Source organism: Mchenga conophoros, linkage group LG4, assembly GCF_057382185.1.
Source record: "Mchenga conophoros isolate Kocher_MC1m ecotype Shallow Benthic linkage group LG4, M_conophoros_male_GT1.1, whole genome shotgun sequence".
NCBI classification, from domain to species: domain Eukaryota; kingdom Metazoa; phylum Chordata; class Actinopteri; order Cichliformes; family Cichlidae; genus Mchenga; species Mchenga conophoros.
In genome coordinates this window covers 12,091,649-12,108,054 of record NC_140529.1, presented here as the reverse complement: position 1 = coordinate 12,108,054, position 16,406 = coordinate 12,091,649, and the positions used below count along the sequence as shown (strand labels likewise).

Genomic DNA, 16,406 nt, shown 5'->3' with positions numbered 1-16,406 from the left:
GTGTACACCACTTTATGTTGGTCTTTTACGTGGAATCCCAATAAAATTGACTCATGTTTGTGGCTGTGATGTGACAAAATGTGGAAAAGTTCAAGGGGGCCAAATACTTTTGCAAGCCACTGTATAGAGATATCACTCATGTCTGTATATGAAGCAGTCAGCAGACTGTTAGCTTATTTTAGCATACAGGCTGAAACAAAAGGGATGCTAGCTCTAGTCACACAACCACAACTTCTGATTTCCGCATTCAAAATGTCTTTGTTATATTGGGTAACACCAGAACCAAACTAAATCAAACAACCACAATTTCCTCTTCTTACTTATACTTCTCATATTTTTATTAAGGGACACAAATGCATGAGTTGTAAACCTATACTCTGAGCTTTCCTCAGTAGCATTTAATGCCGCATGGCTTATTTGGAACACAATTTCCCATGAGTCTCTGTCCATTTCAGGTTAATTATGGCTTCTGTCAGATACATCAGGGCTGTGTGGTTGTAGGAGTCACGCCTAAGCCTGCTTACTGGTGGGCTCTAGGAACATAGATGTGCTCCCAGGCTGAAACTACAGAGTTGTAAAATGGTCATTCAGCTAACTCACCATCTGCAGAGGAATGGTTTATTTTAAGAGATTCATTCGGGTTTCAGAGCCCATCATAGTCCTGATAGACCTCAGTGCAGCGTTTAATACCGTTGAACACAATATTTTACTAGAAATTAGAACACACTGTAGATATTAAAGGTTCTGCGCTGCAGTGGGTTGAATCATATCTATCGTGAAGATTTGAATTAGTTCATGTAAATGGGGAGCTTTCTTCACACACTAACATTCACTAGTGCTGCGATTTGTTATTTAAAAAAATGAAATAAACCCAATGTTAGTTATTGCTATAGACATTACAGTCAGACCTGGAAATGACCATATTTATTTCCCTCAGTGTAACAAATAGGTCCTCTGGACATAATATAAATTATAATATTCAGCGCATGTTTTAAATATGTCTGTGTTAGTATAAGCTAAGCAGCTTTTGTTTGCTTAAAAGCAGCCATGTCATCAAAAACAACCACAACCTTCCAGTTTTTATTTGTAACATGTAAACATCTTTGTGTTACATAATGACTCGATGACAAGACACTAAATACAAAAATGTATTTTAAATAACACTAAACTACTTCCTCTTTTCCACAGATGCTGTTTAAAGAAAAACAATTCAGCTTAGCACCGCAAAATTTCTGGGCCCAAGAAATGTATAGATTTGTAAGATGTAGCCTGGTGGTTGCGTTGTTAGCACAGAATTACTAGCCCCAGATTATGAATTATTAAAAACAAAACAAAACAAACGCTGAGGCTGAGCTGGAATGAAATAGAAAACAAACCATGGACTCATACATCCACTTGATCCCACTTATCCAGCTCAGGTTTGCAGGGAAAACCTTGAACCTGTCTCCTTAAAATATTTTGTCCCTAAAAACAAGTCATGTGGTGATTCATTGTTGGTTATGATTTAATATTATCATAACCAGGGGTACTCTACTTTGTTGGCCTCCTGCAGCCAGCTTGTAGACTAAAACAATAATAATCAAATATTTTTAAAAATGGTGTAAAAAGGGCTGTCAAATAGAGCCCCAATGTTTTGTTTAATTTTTTTACATTCCTGTGACCATTGTGGCATGAAAGTTTATGCAGTATGTTTACGCTTTAAACTTTTGTCTGTTGCAAATATGTGACAAAAGAAAAACTACAAAATAAAACCACATCAGGAGGCAAAACAGGAAGGAGATGATCCACGAAACCATGTAGGTGCATATTTTCTGCTCATGAGGCTCAGTACAGCACAGTGATCCATTTATATTGTCACCCTGTCTCATCAGTTACCACAAGGAGACACTTCAGATACAAACACCAGCCTGGGCCTCCGTGATTTCTCCTCATCCTGTACAGATTTACATAACAACTCCCCCCCTCCGATCTTTCTTATCTGCCATCCAAAGCCTTGTCCCTGGCTATAACTGACTCGTTAAACTTTATCATCAGCGTGGTGCCTTTGTGCCAGTGGGCAGTGACCTTTGCGGGAAAGCCACTGTGTGTGAGGATGGCCTCCACGATGCCCGCGGTGAAGGCGGCGCAGTTCAAGCTGCTGTTCTCCTTGGGCACGGAGATGTACGCATTAATAAGCGGCTCTTTCTCTATGATGTAGTACGTCTTGTCATCATCGTTGGCCTGCTCCAGCTTGTCAGCTTCCTTTCCAAACAAGGACTTCCACACATTAACCTAAAAGCAAGATGACTGTTAAGAGTTTGAAAATAAAAAAGGGTTACTCATGCGTGTGATTACATTTGCTCACCTTGACAAAGAGGAGCATGTTCAACACTTTGGTCTCCCTCTTCCCGTTCTTCTCCCTCAGCACCAACACATCCAGCATGCTGGCTCCCACGCTCTGGCCCATATCTGCCAGGCGTGTCTGCAGCTCCGACACGGAGTACACGCGGCTCTGACAGTACTGTACCATCTCGGAGAACAGGAGCGCAAAGGCGCTCAGACTGACTTCAGTCTTGGGTCGGGTCAGAGGGCGCTCAAGGATGTTGGATTTCCCTCGAGTGAAACGGGTGTCCATTTTCTGTTGGGGAGTAATGGCAGTCAGTGGTTTACATGTTCTGATGCAGACGTTTTGTTTTGGCAAGATTATGGAGCGCACTTTCATGACAGCTAGTGGAGAACTGGCAAAGGCTTTATACTTTTGTGTTGAATCTATGTAGACCATCAGACATCGCTTGCACAAGTTGCTAGCATTTATATTTGAGCGTAGTGTGCTATCGCTCTTCTGTCATTTGATTACTTTTTGGTTGCACATCACCAGCTTCCAGTATCTCCTCTTTCATAGCCTGGTGTGCTTTCCCTCAAGTAGTGAAACAAGTTTATTGTGTCAAATATTAGAGACTAGCCTTTCATGCGAATACAATTTGCGATGTTCAGTAAAGGCAATATACATTAGTGAACCGCAGGGGTGCTAATTTAGCTTTTATATACTGATATGCTAAACATTTACAAAAAGGAGGCACTAATAACATGGGAATAAATGTGTGACCGCAGACTCACAGACCTCTCATTAAAAAATGTAATTCCAGGTATGACTTCACCACACAAGCTTTTTGCAAACACAATGGACCTGCTGAGTTTCTACAGACACGACAGCTGATCAATACTGGCTGTTAGCCATCGCGCTACAACTGTTAGCCGGCACTACCGATAAAGATTATCTTACACATAAAACAGCAGGAATGAAAAGCTACGCTTTTACACAGAGAGTATAATATTCTGTAGCAGGTTTACTCATTTTCAGGGACGTGTGTGTAACATAAACGCACCTTGTCAGAGCTAAATCAGCTGATGGTCAGTTTTTCTTCCTCCTCTCCGTCTTCTTCCTGCTTTGACAGCTCAACATTACCAACAGTTAAATTGCATACCGCCATCTAGTGGCCGGACTCTTTAGTGCAACAACACACTGCACCCTGCTTTCCTTACTTTTTACCTATATTTTTTTTAAACAAGCCATCTTCATCTGGCATTAACGACCATAACCATATTGACGTCTCCCTTTCCCCCCGAAAACATAACCTAATTTTTCACAGCTATTATTATTATCATTATTAATAATAATAATATTACTATTAGCACAGTTAATTTTAAATAATTACTCTGGTCTTACTGACTCCACCATGTCCTTCTCGTTTCTGCTTTTAGAAGATCTTTTTTATTTACATCACTGACCTTTATTATCTGCATCCCAGACTTTCTGCACTGGATTTTACACTTGGACCTCCACTTCCTGTTCTTGTAATCATGGCACAGTTGCAAAAACCAGTCTGAAACTTTTTCTCTTGACTTTCTGCAGTGCGTGCACATGTACTGTGACATGATTTCCAGCAATGATCGTGTCACCATATAAACCTCAGTGAACATGAAGATCTTTGTTGTACATTTCTGCGGCTGCTGCTGAGAACACACGTGATTCATATTTTTGGGGGGGACTTCCACAGTTTTGCAGCCCAGCGCTGTGTGTTTTCTCCACACTAACATGAACATGTGTATTGCCTCACAGTGGACTCCCAGTGATTTGTACTGTAGTGAACACTCTTCTGCAGTCTGCTGTTATTTCCAGAAGCTGCGGCACGCAAAACGAGATGACTGAGATTTATTACAGAACTTGAGAAATTCTCGAAAATGTCCAAGTGGATCACTGTGAGGTACACGGAAAGACCTTGACCGCTGAGGACAAACCACTTCGTGCTGCTTATATTACAGGTGCCAGTTTCCCACATTGCTCAGACGGCCACACCAACAGATTAAACTGAGGCCTATCTACTCTGTGTATTTGTGTGTGTGCGTGTACAACTGTTACATAACCACTCCCTTTACTACATGTGATAAATAAGAGAGAGCCATTAAGGCAGACACATTGGAAGTGCGGAGCTGAAGGTGTTCACATCTCAAGATGGACAGAGTCTGCTGGAAGCTGAGCCTGGTCTTTCTGGTGCTGTTGGTCAGCACGTGTGTGGAGGGTAGGGTTGCTTCACTGTTTTCACCTGTTTTATGAGCTCGATTGTATGCATGTATTCAGATCAAGAAACTGTATTTGCTTTCATTTTCTTTCTTTCTTTCTTTCCCTTGTTGACTAATTCCTCGCTCTACTTGCGTGTCTACCGGTCCAAACTTCTTTCAGTTTAAGGACTCGATTCTAATCTTATGCAAATAGAAAACATACATTTCCAAGGAGGCGATCAGCTTTTATCATTTTGATAACAAAATCTTTTTTCATTCTTGCCAAAATAAAGATTTCAGCTGCCCAACAGGCTGGGGCCTCCTTTGTCATGTTTGCTGTTTTTACCGTGATTCATTTGTTTTTTGGAGGGTGACAGGTCTGGGGCGCATGCAGGCCAGTTTAGTCGCACCGGGACGGTTTTTCCTACCGAACCGTGCTGCTGTAACACATGCAGGATGTGGTTTGACATGTTCTTGCTGAAGTAAGAAAAATCTGCCCTAAAAACCAACCAACCAACCAATCAAAAAAAGAAAAGAAAAGACAAAAAAAAGTATTTTTGGAAATGGCTTTGTGTAAGACTTTTTTTCTGACTCTTCTTTTTCACATCTGAGACCAAGAAATGGGCAAAATCGTTCTCAGCCTGATAGGGGGAGAAATGTCAGCTGTAGCTTGGCCTAAAGTCACTTCTGATTATGCTGAAAAAAGATTTCTGTGGCTTTTTCCTCCAACTGTTGGTTTCATTTAATCATCGAGACAACTGCTGGAACAGTTGGCTGGCCACTTTACTTCCCACTTGTTGAGCATAATAAAAACACTGCAGGCAATATTTGCCTTTCTTCAGTCAAAGTCTTTTAGTGCCGCTGTTCTCCTCGCCACGTCTCCTTTGGTTAAATCAGTTTGTGTTTAAACTTAGAAACAAAGGAAGGTTTGTATGGGGGAGAAATGATGGGCTTTAGTTTGAATGACAATTTTTCTTTTCTTCTCTTCAGCTTCATTTTCATATCGGATGGAAGACTTCATCAGTGCAGTAAAGCAGGTGGAAGATGAGGACCCTGGGTCAGAGCCGCTAGCTGTGTTGAAGAGGCTGCGGTGGGCAGCTGAGGTCAATGACCCGTTTATTCAGTACTTCCTTTTCAGTGATCTCTCTGGAGTGCCTGAACTGGCTGCTAACCTTTCAGATTACATTAGAAAAGCTGTGCATCACAGGGTGACAGAAGACGCCAAAGAGGAAGGGGTGGTCCTAAGTCCTGATGGTACCACTGTTGCCCTCAGACCACTCCTCCTGGGCATCGAGGCCGGTTTACTCGCCAAGACTCGAGGACGCGTTCGAGGTCTCTACCTACTTGCTCTGGCCAGAGATCTGGGCCTTTCCCTCAGGCAGAGTCCAACTGTGACGCGGCGTCTGGGACCCGACGGCTGCTGGGACAACCTAAGCTCTCCTCAAGTGTTCACCCTCTCGGACAGCCCCTCCCTGCTCACCACCGCTCAAGTCAACGGAGGCATGGATGGCGTCGTGCTGGGGTTGGAGGTTTCTGACAAATCCAGACGTCCTCTCAAGCTCAGCAGTCTGCTGACAGAGTACTACTGCCACCAGCTGGAGGGTAAAGGACTGGACACCGCCCCACGCCTCATCAGCCGACGCCGCAGGGAGAACTTCAGACAGTTGGTTGTCCCGCTGCTGCTGGCCAGACAGGTGGTGAAATCTGTACAGCTGCAGCAGAGTCTGACAGGACAGTCAGATATGGAGAGGAAGGAGAAGAAGGTGCTGATGAGAGAGGTGAAGGAGGGGATGAAGGAGTTTGTCCATATGTACATGGGTGAGCATAAAACTTAAAACACAGACCAAGTGAAAGGTTTTAGAACAGCAGTGTGGTCTGTGACCATTACATAAGAAAGTTAAGAAGATCCATCAAAATACGAGCATAACGTCACATGTAACAAACTCTGATCTGTTTCAGATTGCCCACCCATCGTTCCTCGGTGTATGTGGGGTGCAAAGCCGTACATAGGAACACCCACCAACCTCTCGCTGCCTCTCTCCTTCATGTTCATCCACCACACTAGCACGCCCAGCCAGCCCTGTCTGACCTTTGAGCAGTGCTCTGCAGACATGCGCTCCATGCAGCGTTTTCATCAGGAGGACAGAGGCTGGGATGACATCGGATACAGGTACGTAGACGTTTTCACACGTGACATCTTCGCAACCAGCTCACACCGTCTAAGAGTCTCTGTCCTCTCCAAAAGCTTCGTTGCGGGCTCCGACGGGAACATCTACGAGGGCCGAGGATGGTACTGGCAAGGAGCCCACACCCTCGGCTACAACTCTGTCGGCTACGGCGTTTCCTTCATTGGAGACTACAGCAGCATTCTGCCCTCTCAGCACGCCATGGAGCTGGTGAGAGACCAGCTGGCAAGCTGTGCTATCATTGGCGGGCGACTCATACCCACTTTTACCCTGAGGGGCCACAGACAGATGGTGAACACCGCTTGCCCAGGAGATGCTCTGTACAGTGAGATCAAGACCTGGAAACATTTTGGGGTATGTAGGAATTTTGAAGTGTGTGTGTGTGTGTGGCGTTTTTCACCACAATGTGCCAACTAATTGAAAATGTTTAGACAGATCCTTACATCACTACTAAAAAAACTTTGATGGTAATCTAGTCTTTCTTCTAGGGTTACTAAGGGGTTGTTGTATATATATCAGCTAATGAAATGTGTTATCAGACATTAGATGGGTTGCTATGCAGCTTGTTTAACTCAGTGATTGTCCTCTGATAATGCCTTAGTAAGCATTTAGAGCATTATAAGTTAAAATGCCTATTTCCCCACATGTATATTAAAACTATTCCTGACGTGATACTCCAAATTGTTGCCATTGTGGGTCATTAACGTGACTCATCACTGCGCAGCACTTTTTCTTTAATCTGAAGTCGATCAAATCTCTCTGGCCTTATTCACCTTCAGAAGTAGACGAGTTCTCCCAGAACGTTCCACAAAAATAATCCACTAGTGCTTCCTACTCCTCCGCCTTCCCATCAATGACACATCCAACCACTGCAGAACTGTCAGAGTCTTTCTGTAGGTGGCATGACCCAGAGTTATGGAAAGCGTCTGAGGTGTACAAGGTGAACAGGAACGGAGAAAGTGTAGTCCCCAGAGGAGCTCCCGCACTGCACATCGCCAAATCAGGCAGAGCCGTATCTAATCTCACAAACTGCAGTCAGTAGCAGTGGCTGAATCATGTTAAATGCACTTGAGAAATCAAAGAAGGTGACCCTCACCATGCAATTTCTGTCTAGATGGAAGGACACTCTCTGCAGCATGTAGGTAATAAAACTGTGATGCTGTGAAGCTCAAGTTAAGGATTTTAAATAGCAGCATTAAAATAATTGCGCAGGTTTTTGGATCTGCAACTTTTCCTGATGTAGCTCCTAGTCAGGGAGGTGAGAAACCCCCTCCCACCTGGTTACTCAAAGAGAAGGAACCTTCAGAAGTTCTTTGTGAAGACGGTGCAACCTGAGTGAAGGTCGACTGTTTCATTTTATTCATCGAGCCTTTATGGCAGAGCATAGGGTGGCAGCATCATGCTATGTGGGTGATTCAAGGCTGTAGGAACAGGTCATAATTGATGAAAGCATGAATGTGGTGAAATACATAGTCTTTAAAGACCTGTTGCAGCCCTACTTTTATTTCTGCAAATGCTCCACTCTTTTCGGCCTTCTTATATGACTTACTTTCTTTTCTTTTGTTCTTTTTCTTAGGATGTCCAGAAATAAAGAGGCTGGGATAGACCAGAACATCACACAACAAATATTAGACTTATTTTTATGGGCTGCTTTGTTGTCATTTCTTTTTCACTCTGTGGCATGCGTTGCATTAAGTAAGTACCTTTTTTTGGGATTCCATCAGAAGAGCGATTAATATGATGATGAAGTACATCCAATGCAAACTGCTGGCTTTTAAAAAAAATTCTTCCTGAAACAGAGACTGTTGTTAAGAAAGATTTTTCTTCAGTTAGTTTTTGATATTCTTCTACGCGACATCAGCAGAAGTCATGTATTACAGCTGATTTGCATAAGTGTTCTCTGGCTGCTGACATTGCTTGAAATTTCTGACCGCTTCTCCATGTGAAATTCCTTCTGTTGCAACATGTTTGAGGCTTTTCTTGCATGTGCTGCCCATTCCGAATCCCCCACAAGATTTCAGTGGGATTCAGATCTTGGGTTATTTCACAACCCTCCATTTCTTCTTTTTGAGCCATTCCACGGTGGATTCACCAGTGTCCTAAAGATCCCTCTTCTGCTTAAACTTCCATTTCTGGTTTAACTTTCAGACTTTTCACATAATTGAATCAATGACCAGAAGCTGCTCTCCTCTTTGCCTGTATGTTACATGAGAGCATGCAAAGCCTCTACCAACTTGCTCTGGCCAGAAATCTGAGCCTTTCCCTCAGGCTAGTTTTGGCATACAAAGCCATTCTCTCCGTCTTTGCATGCTTTCCATGCAGACAGAATTTTAGAAACATGGACTTTGACATCAACACTTACAAGAGGAAGTCCTCTGATGACATTTTGGGGTTGTTGTGAAGACTCCTTTTTGTTTCTTTTTTCCCAGGCAAGCCATTTTTTTTCTTTTTTAACAGTGAAATTAGTCATTTGAAATAATGTGGTGATATCTGAATAAAATGCCTCATTAAACTCACATTAAAGTCAAATGCTTTGCTGAAGGTCTCTTCAGAGCTTGATGTGGCAACAGCAAACACTTCAACAGCAAAAAGGACGGCAGACCGGCGATGTCAACAGTTTATATAAGAAGTTTGCAATAACAGGACCCTGGGCTGGAATACCTGAATGTGGAGCTGACTGATGATGGTATTTTAAAAAATATACTTACTGGAATCATGGAAATACTTCAGGTTGTCTGATGTTTCTTTCTTTTGACTGTCACTTTTATCTATCCTGTTTCTGTTTCTAAAACGATCAAGACTTTGCTTTTTCAACTATACAGCGAAGCATTGATTTCCATGAGATGGAGTGTGTCACATGACTGTATACTTGTGGGTTTTATTTTGGCAATAATAATATACTATGTGTTATAGAAGCTGAATTAAAGAAACAAAACTTTACTTTCATAAAAAAAAAATCTGAATACTTTACTCAGCTTATATACTTTCACAGTACTTTACCTTAGTACTTCACTTTTCAGTTGTTTCATTATACATTTTCAGATGATACACTGACTATACTAAATTTCAATTATTTGAAACTTTAAGGTACTACTTACATCATTTCTTTGGCAATACATTATAATAACCGTTATTACTAAAGGGTAAACTGACATTAACAACAACATAAATATTAGGGCTTACTTACTGGTAACAGTTGTTTTGCAGGAAATTATTGTCATATGCTATGTATAAGTAGGCAGGGGTACTGGGACCGCCATACATTACAACACTGGGGACTGCAGTTTGTGTCCTGTTTAGTCACAAAAGCAGTTGTGTTCAGATTGGAATTTGTCCACTGAATCAAAACACAATGAATTTACAGTAAGGTCAGTCTCACTGATCAGTAATATACAAAACAGATAATAACATTTGTAATCATTAACCAAACACAGAACACAGTGTATAAAGTGTTATGTGTACAGATGTCATTGTCTCATATCATCTATGATGCAACACGCAACACAGTTTATAACTCATATATAAACCTGTAACAAAGATACTACTAATAATAGCATAACTAACGACTGGCAGACCAGAATATAATTATTCATTACAAAATGACAAAATAAGCAGTGACACCGTTCTGTACAGTAAAGTGTAATTAACTAAAAATGTATTAGCAGTGGTTATTACAGTGTTATATATCACTGAGGAAATTCCCAAATTGCTTATAAGTGTACAAGGTACTTAAAAAACACCTTCACCAGCTGCATCATTTAAGTGATGTACATATTAATTAATCAGAAAAATGTATTTTTTGAAAGTATGCCTTTGCTTTGATGTTTAATTACAGCAGTTTTGCTTATTTTAACAAATGAAATCATGCACACAGTGCTGAAAACACTGAGCTCACGTATCGACGATTCCAAATTGCCCTTTTCTGTTGGTCTTACTCAAATATCTTTCTAAATCACAGTTTTGCAAACTCAAATTGCATCATTTAGCACGCTCTGTTCACCTAGGAACACTGGGCTTCAAAATGCAGATTTCCAATTACTCATTCTGCATTTATGCAAAGTCAATCGGAAGAACATTTCAGTATGTGTCAGAATACAAAAGGGATCTTAAGTGACTCATCCAGGTGTTAGGCAAGAAGATGGAGCAGCAGGAACACAGACAGTGGCAGGCAATTTGCTTTTTTATTTTTTTGTCAGTTCAGCTGAAGAGCTTTCTCTCTCTCTCTCTCTCTCTCTCTCTCTCTCTCTCTCTCTCTCTCTCTCTCTCTCTCTCTCTGTGTGTGTGTGTGTGTGTGTGTGTGTGTGTGTGTGTGTGTGTGTGTGTGTGTGTATAACATGGCCTCAAGAAGCCTATACTGACCACTTCTGACGGTAGTGTTTTAAATCCATCAGCAAGATGTCAGTTTTTCATAGCTGTGTGTATTGGTTTTGTGGAAGGAAACAATTTGATGGAACGTGTTTTTGCATGAGATGCAAAGTAACTTATCAAAGCAGTGACCTTCGTTCATTTCGTGCAGAGAATTTGGAGAAACTGACCCACAGTTTCTGAAAAGTTACATATTGTAGCCTTATTTTGAAAATGTTCAAACAATACAGGACCAAAGAGAAACAAAACAAAACATAATGATCATAATCATAATAAATAACATGTTCAAAAAGGAGCAGGAAGAAGCATTAGCTTATTTAATGCCCCTTTTCCACTATTTAGTAACTCATAATCATCACTTTCCCCCTTCTGTTTGCCCCCTATCCTGACATAAATCCTGCCTTACAATTTTTTACATGTATATGCCAGAGGTGTGGACTCGAGTCACATGACTTGGACTCGAGTCAGACTCGAGTCATTAATTTTATGACTTTAGACTTGACTTGAAAAAATGTTCTAAGACTTGTGACTTGACTTGGACTTTTACACCAATGACTTGGGACTTGAATTGGACTTGAACCGGTTTACTTGAAAAGACTTGATATTTTACCCCAAATATAAAATTTAACATGCATATTATATAGAGATTGAAAATGTGACGTCATTCACGGGTAGAACCGCAAAGGATTCTGGGAACTCGTGGCAAGCGGTACTAGCGCACGCAGGCTTTCAATTAAAATCAGTTATACAGCGATAAAAAGAAACACAAAAATGTCAAGAAGCCGTGGTATTATTAACTGCAATAGCCGATCGAATGACAGCCACGGGAAGCCGATGAGTAAAGAGATCGGTTGTTATCGGATTACGTCGTTGAAGAGAAATTGTTCGAGCCATGTTTCCGAAGTAACAAAGAGGCGACTGGATTGCAGCCATTCAAAGATCAAATATAACGTCCCAGAACACTCCAGCTCACAGGTTAGTCTGCTCCAAGCATTTACACGAAGGTCAGTCTGCTGTTGTAGTTAATACGTCATTTTTCTTAACATAATTGGTGATATAGGTTACAAGCAAGTCTGGCGCTGAACAGAAATTGTCGCGCTATGCTCCTTTATTTATTGTGCATAAATAGTGAATTGTCCTGACACAATATTGCGTTTCGCTTCTGTTATTATGGTACATTGACAAAAACATATACTTTTATTCACAGGATAAAACAGGTTTTTTGTATCACTAATTGCCCAGTACGATTACAGCATACAATATTATTGTCACTGCTACATTTCTGTGATGGGTACCAGAAATTATTTCCACTACTACCCATCCCACTACTACCCACTACTACTACTACCCATCCGTCGGTAAACTGTACCTGGGCTTGTTGCAGTGACCTGAAGTTACTAAACTTCATGAGTGTGTGCGCTCACTCCAAGAACCGTATGATTATAAATATGCATATAAATATGCTAAGATGAGATAGCTGACTTCATCTAACTAGCAAATGTTGTCCAGGCTACGTTGGTGATACAGTTTTTTTAATGTGTATGATATTTTTGTCATGCGATTTTAAAGCCGGTCCTACAACCGCATCCAAGAATAACATGCAGCTTATCTCAGAACTGTCGGTGAAAATTATTCTTGGAGCTAGGTTTAATTGAGCTGCATTTTAAAGAGGTGCAATTTCACAATTTGTGTATATTTTCTAAGTTCACTATTTTGTCATGTGTTGAGAAAAACACAGATTTTAAAATTACATGGTCTAATATTTACATTTAGCATAACTGCAACATTATTTTTTCGTTTTTTTTTTTTTTTAAAGACTCGAAAGGACTTGAAATTCAAAGTTTCAGACTTGTGACTTTACTCGGACTTTTACACCAGTGACTTGAGACTCGACTCTGACTTGCCTGACATTACTTGAGACTTGACTTGAGACTTGCAAAACAATGACTTGGTCCCACCTCTGGTACATGCAACGAGATATGGATATTTACAGATAGGTGTGACCAACAGGGGGCGCAGGTTGACGACATATAACAATCGGAAAGGCATATATTGATTTTGTTTAGCATTTGGGGGATTTTGATACACAAAGTAACCGACAAACATTGTTCAGGTGTTACTATCACAGTGTTATTACATATTATGATACGCAAATATGTCATTCACAACAGCGTTACTATGGCGAGCCACATAGGTGTTGACAAATGTACGCAGATACCGCATAACCTTTATTTATAGTATACCTATTTACACAAAATAAAACGCATTTAAAGAAATATTATTACTGTGGCGTGCTTACGCTGCTCACGCGTGCATTTCCCTCCGAGAAAAAAAACAGAGTCACCATGATTTGATCGCTGTGAATAAAGTGTCCGCCACATAAATACGCACAGAATTAGAGAAATGAGCCTGCGATCGAAGCACTCGTAAAAGTTTGACATAGTAAACTTGCCTCCGGTGGGTTACTCGAAACTCTTCTCGTCACCCTCCCCGCTGACGTTTACGTACGCAGCCGTGGCGTGCCTGCAAGCCAAATAACATGGAGTCCTCTGCCTGGCATCTCCAAGGGATCCCTGCAAAACACCCGAGCGCCGATTAAAAAGAGCAAGTTCCTCCATGGGAGCAGTCAAAGCTTCTTGCCAGCATCGTCGCGGTGCGTAAAGCTTCAGCTCCGTCCTCAAAGTATGACGAACGGTGCTTAAAGAGGCAGCCTTTCCCTGCGATCCGCAAACCAGGCCGATTTCAGTGAGTATTTGCACTAAAAAAAACCCTAAAAAAACCTGCAGTTTATGGGCGTCTGGGTTTCAAAGGCAACGTGCACGGATGCGTTGCTGTTCCAAATCACCTGACAGCGACCGGATCGATAAGAGCCACGTCCTCTGAAGCGACAGAGGCCAACCCGTGGGACACCTTGATGTGCCCGGGCATTTTCCTGTCTTTTTTTTTCTAGAGGGGCAGCAGTGAGGACAAGGGCCTGAATATAAAGGCCACTTATTTATGTAACCATTCGAGCGCTCCGTTTCATTCTTTAAAACCAGACATATTGTGAAAATAGGTCAGACAGTCCGAAAGCTGCAGCTGCCAAATTTTTTTTAAAGAGAAAATACACAAGACAGCTGAACCACGACAGATTCTCCAGATTAAGCCATTAAATGAGGCTGATACATGGTGTGTTTTATGCTGGTTTAAAAATCATTCTCTGTGCAATTAGCTCCAGGAAAGTTTTCCATCACGGAAAAACTTCAGTGCGAGTTCATGTGTGAATGTTTTCCAGAAGGAGAGGAGGCTGCACGATGTAGGCAGGCTGTTTACTAGTGGGACTCCATACTGTTCTCTGGGGGGTGGGGGGGACCATGGAGCCAGAAGGGGAACCCCTAACCCCAGGGACCAGCTATGGGCCCGCACCCATCGACTCAGCACAAAACCCCGTCACCCCAACTTTCCTCAACAGCACCTTAGAGGTAAGGCATCAATGTGTATATATATATATATATATATATATATATATATATATATATATATATATATATATATATATATATATATATATATATATATATGTGGTCATAAGTGCTGCCATTTTCACCCCCATCAACAATAAATTCTTTGTTTATTGTTACTACTTTCTAGTCTTCATGTTCTCCAAATCTGAGAGATGGCCTGATATCTGCCAAATGCTTGTGGGGCCTCACTGGGGAGGAGCGCTCCAAGCAGAGTGAGGGCCCCCAGTCCAGTGCAAACCAAGGGAGGAGCGCACAGAGGAGATTCAAATCCTCAGCCTTTCCTTCCTCCTTAAGCTGGGACTCTGACTCTGAGAAGGAAACACTAGATGGTAACACACCTGTTGCACGCATGTAAAGACAATGGTAGCAATGCATTCTGCTGGAAAGCTAAACTAGTACTGAGCCTATGTGCCTATCATTGTTGTCCCCTTATTGTTTTAAATGTTTTTCCAGTGTGCTGTAGTCAGAAGTCTTTCAGTTTGCTCTCTCTGTAATCTGCCCAGCACTTTCTTTAACTGTGGATTTTACCTGTGAAGCTGTGAAGTGATGTTTCTGTGGTTGTTTGTTTTGTGCGCTGTCGTGCGTCAGAGGAGGAGCTACAGAACTTTTCTAACCCTCACGGTCTGGCTGCTCACAGTCCAGGATCTCCTTCTTCTGGACTAAGGTGAGGAGGAGGTGGTGTAGGACGAAGGGTGATGAAATTTGACTTTAATGAATACCCACGTAGAAAAGAAATATAATATTCTAAAAAGTCCCATTAATTTCAAGAGATATATATTTAGTCATGAAAGGTGCTCCTTTAACATTTTTTATTTACAGCACAATGTTTACATGAGTCATATTTAGCTTTTAATAAATATCTTAAGAATTTACAGAGAAAAGGGGCAACTTTCATGAATAAGTAGTTATCCTTTAAAGAACTATAATATATCACTCATGGTTTTTTCTTTTCTATAAGGGTATGCAGCAAAGACTTTAGCAATACTGAGGTCATAAGGCAAAGTGGGCCTGGATACCAGTTACTTACATTAACTCATTGCTTACTGAGTGAGTGGGAACATTTGAAAAAAACACTGGTTCAACATTAGCAACACTCTTTAGCTGAGAGGTGGCTCAAAGTTATCGAGAGCAGCTGTTAGCTTAGCATAAAAGCACAAACGTTTAAAAGCCAAGCTCAGTTTATGGCTAACTTTAGTCTGTATAAAGATAAAGGTGCTTTTGTGTTTTATTGCATTATTTGTGGGAACGTACTGAGTGCAATATGAGTTATTCAGATGGCTGCACCTCCCTGAGCCTCTGCAGGACATTTCTTCCGGTTAAAAGGGAGTTTTTCCTTCCAAAGTTTGTCCTTCACAAGTGTTTGCTCAATGGCGGTTATCTGTTTGTTGGTGTTTTCTGTATTATTATAGGGTTTTAACTTTACAATAATAAGTGCCTTGCAGTAACTGTTGTTGCGATTTGGAGCTATATAAACAAAACTGAACTGAATTTATTTGAATTTGAACAGATGCTATAAGCTAACTACCAGTGTTGCCAACTTAGCAACTTTGTCGCTATATTTAGCGAGTTTTCAGACCCCCTTAGCGACTTTTTTTCTAAAAAGCGACTAGCGACAAATCTGGCGACTTTTTCTGGAGACTTATTTATGACGATTTTTTGACTTGAAAACGCGTATCGCTCTTACTCTCAACAAGCAGCGGGTGCTGCCGTGGGCACCTCGCCCGTGCCAAAGGGCTCACAGGCGGAGGATAGTCCTCCCCCAGCTGCTATCAGGGCAGAAGATGTTCACATCTATGCGTCCAAACTGCAAATG

The 16,406-nt window shown here is 41.4% G+C and overlaps 3 protein-coding genes across 7 annotated transcripts in view; 2 read left to right on the top strand and 1 right to left on the bottom strand.

Moving 5' to 3' along the window:
* Positions 1–1,067: 1,067 nt before the first annotated feature.
* On the bottom strand, positions 1,068–3,963 carry LOC146575592 (trafficking protein particle complex subunit 5-like). The gene is made up of 3 exons (XM_085270345.1): positions 3,366–3,963; positions 2,345–2,617; positions 1,068–2,271 (listed from the first exon to the last, which is right to left on the bottom strand). Exons 2-3 carry the CDS (start codon positions 2,612–2,614, stop codon positions 1,975–1,977), a joined length of 567 nt encoding a protein of 188 aa, XP_085126471.1. The 5' UTR covers positions 2,615–2,617; positions 3,366–3,963; the 3' UTR covers positions 1,068–1,974.
* Positions 3,964–4,391: 428 nt separating this feature from the next.
* On the top strand, positions 4,392–9,709 carry LOC146575591 (N-acetylmuramoyl-L-alanine amidase-like). Its single transcript, XM_085270344.1, has 5 exons — positions 4,392–4,559; positions 5,530–6,357; positions 6,499–6,709; positions 6,785–7,079; positions 8,302–9,709. The coding sequence occupies exons 1-5, from the start codon at positions 4,493–4,495 to the stop codon at positions 8,314–8,316; spliced, it is 1,416 nt and encodes a 471-aa protein (XP_085126470.1). The 5' UTR covers positions 4,392–4,492; the 3' UTR covers positions 8,317–9,709.
* Positions 9,710–13,512: 3,803 nt separating this feature from the next.
* wizb (WIZ zinc finger b) overlaps positions 13,513–16,406 on the top strand; it is a 30,912-nt gene continuing 28,018 nt past the window's right edge. For 2 of the 5 annotated variants that reach the window (XM_085270341.1, XM_085270342.1), the window contains exons 1-4: positions 13,515–13,835; positions 14,365–14,551; positions 14,721–14,922; positions 15,182–15,257. In XM_085270341.1, the coding sequence (XP_085126467.1) occupies positions 14,444–14,551; positions 14,721–14,922; positions 15,182–15,257 (386 nt within the window). In that variant the 5' untranslated portion in view covers positions 13,515–13,835; positions 14,365–14,443. Of the gene's footprint in view, positions 13,836–14,364; positions 14,552–14,720; positions 14,923–15,181; positions 15,258–16,406 lie in introns of all 5 variants that reach the window. The other 3 variants (XM_085270339.1, XM_085270337.1, XM_085270340.1) reach the window with 3 other exon arrangements.

What these genes read in the sequence shown, in the direction of transcription:
- LOC146575592 (XM_085270345.1), bottom strand. Translation starts at nt 2,614, where the DNA reads ATGGACACCCGTTTCACTCGAGGGAAATCCAACATCCTTGAGCGCCCT. An exon ending in ACATGCTCCTCTTTGTCAAG is followed by an intron (nt 2,272 to 2,344) that starts GTGAGCAAATGT and finishes TCTTGCTTTTAG; the next exon opens with GTTAATGTGTGGAAGTCCTT.
- LOC146575591 (XM_085270344.1), top strand. Translation starts at nt 4,493, where the DNA reads ATGGACAGAGTCTGCTGGAAGCTGAGCCTGGTCTTTCTGGTGCTGTTG. An exon ending in GGTCAGCACGTGTGTGGAGG is followed by an intron (nt 4,560 to 5,529) that starts GTAGGGTTGCTT and finishes TCTTCTCTTCAG; the next exon opens with CTTCATTTTCATATCGGATG. An exon ending in GTTTGTCCATATGTACATGG is followed by an intron (nt 6,358 to 6,498) that starts GTGAGCATAAAA and finishes GATCTGTTTCAG; the next exon opens with ATTGCCCACCCATCGTTCCT.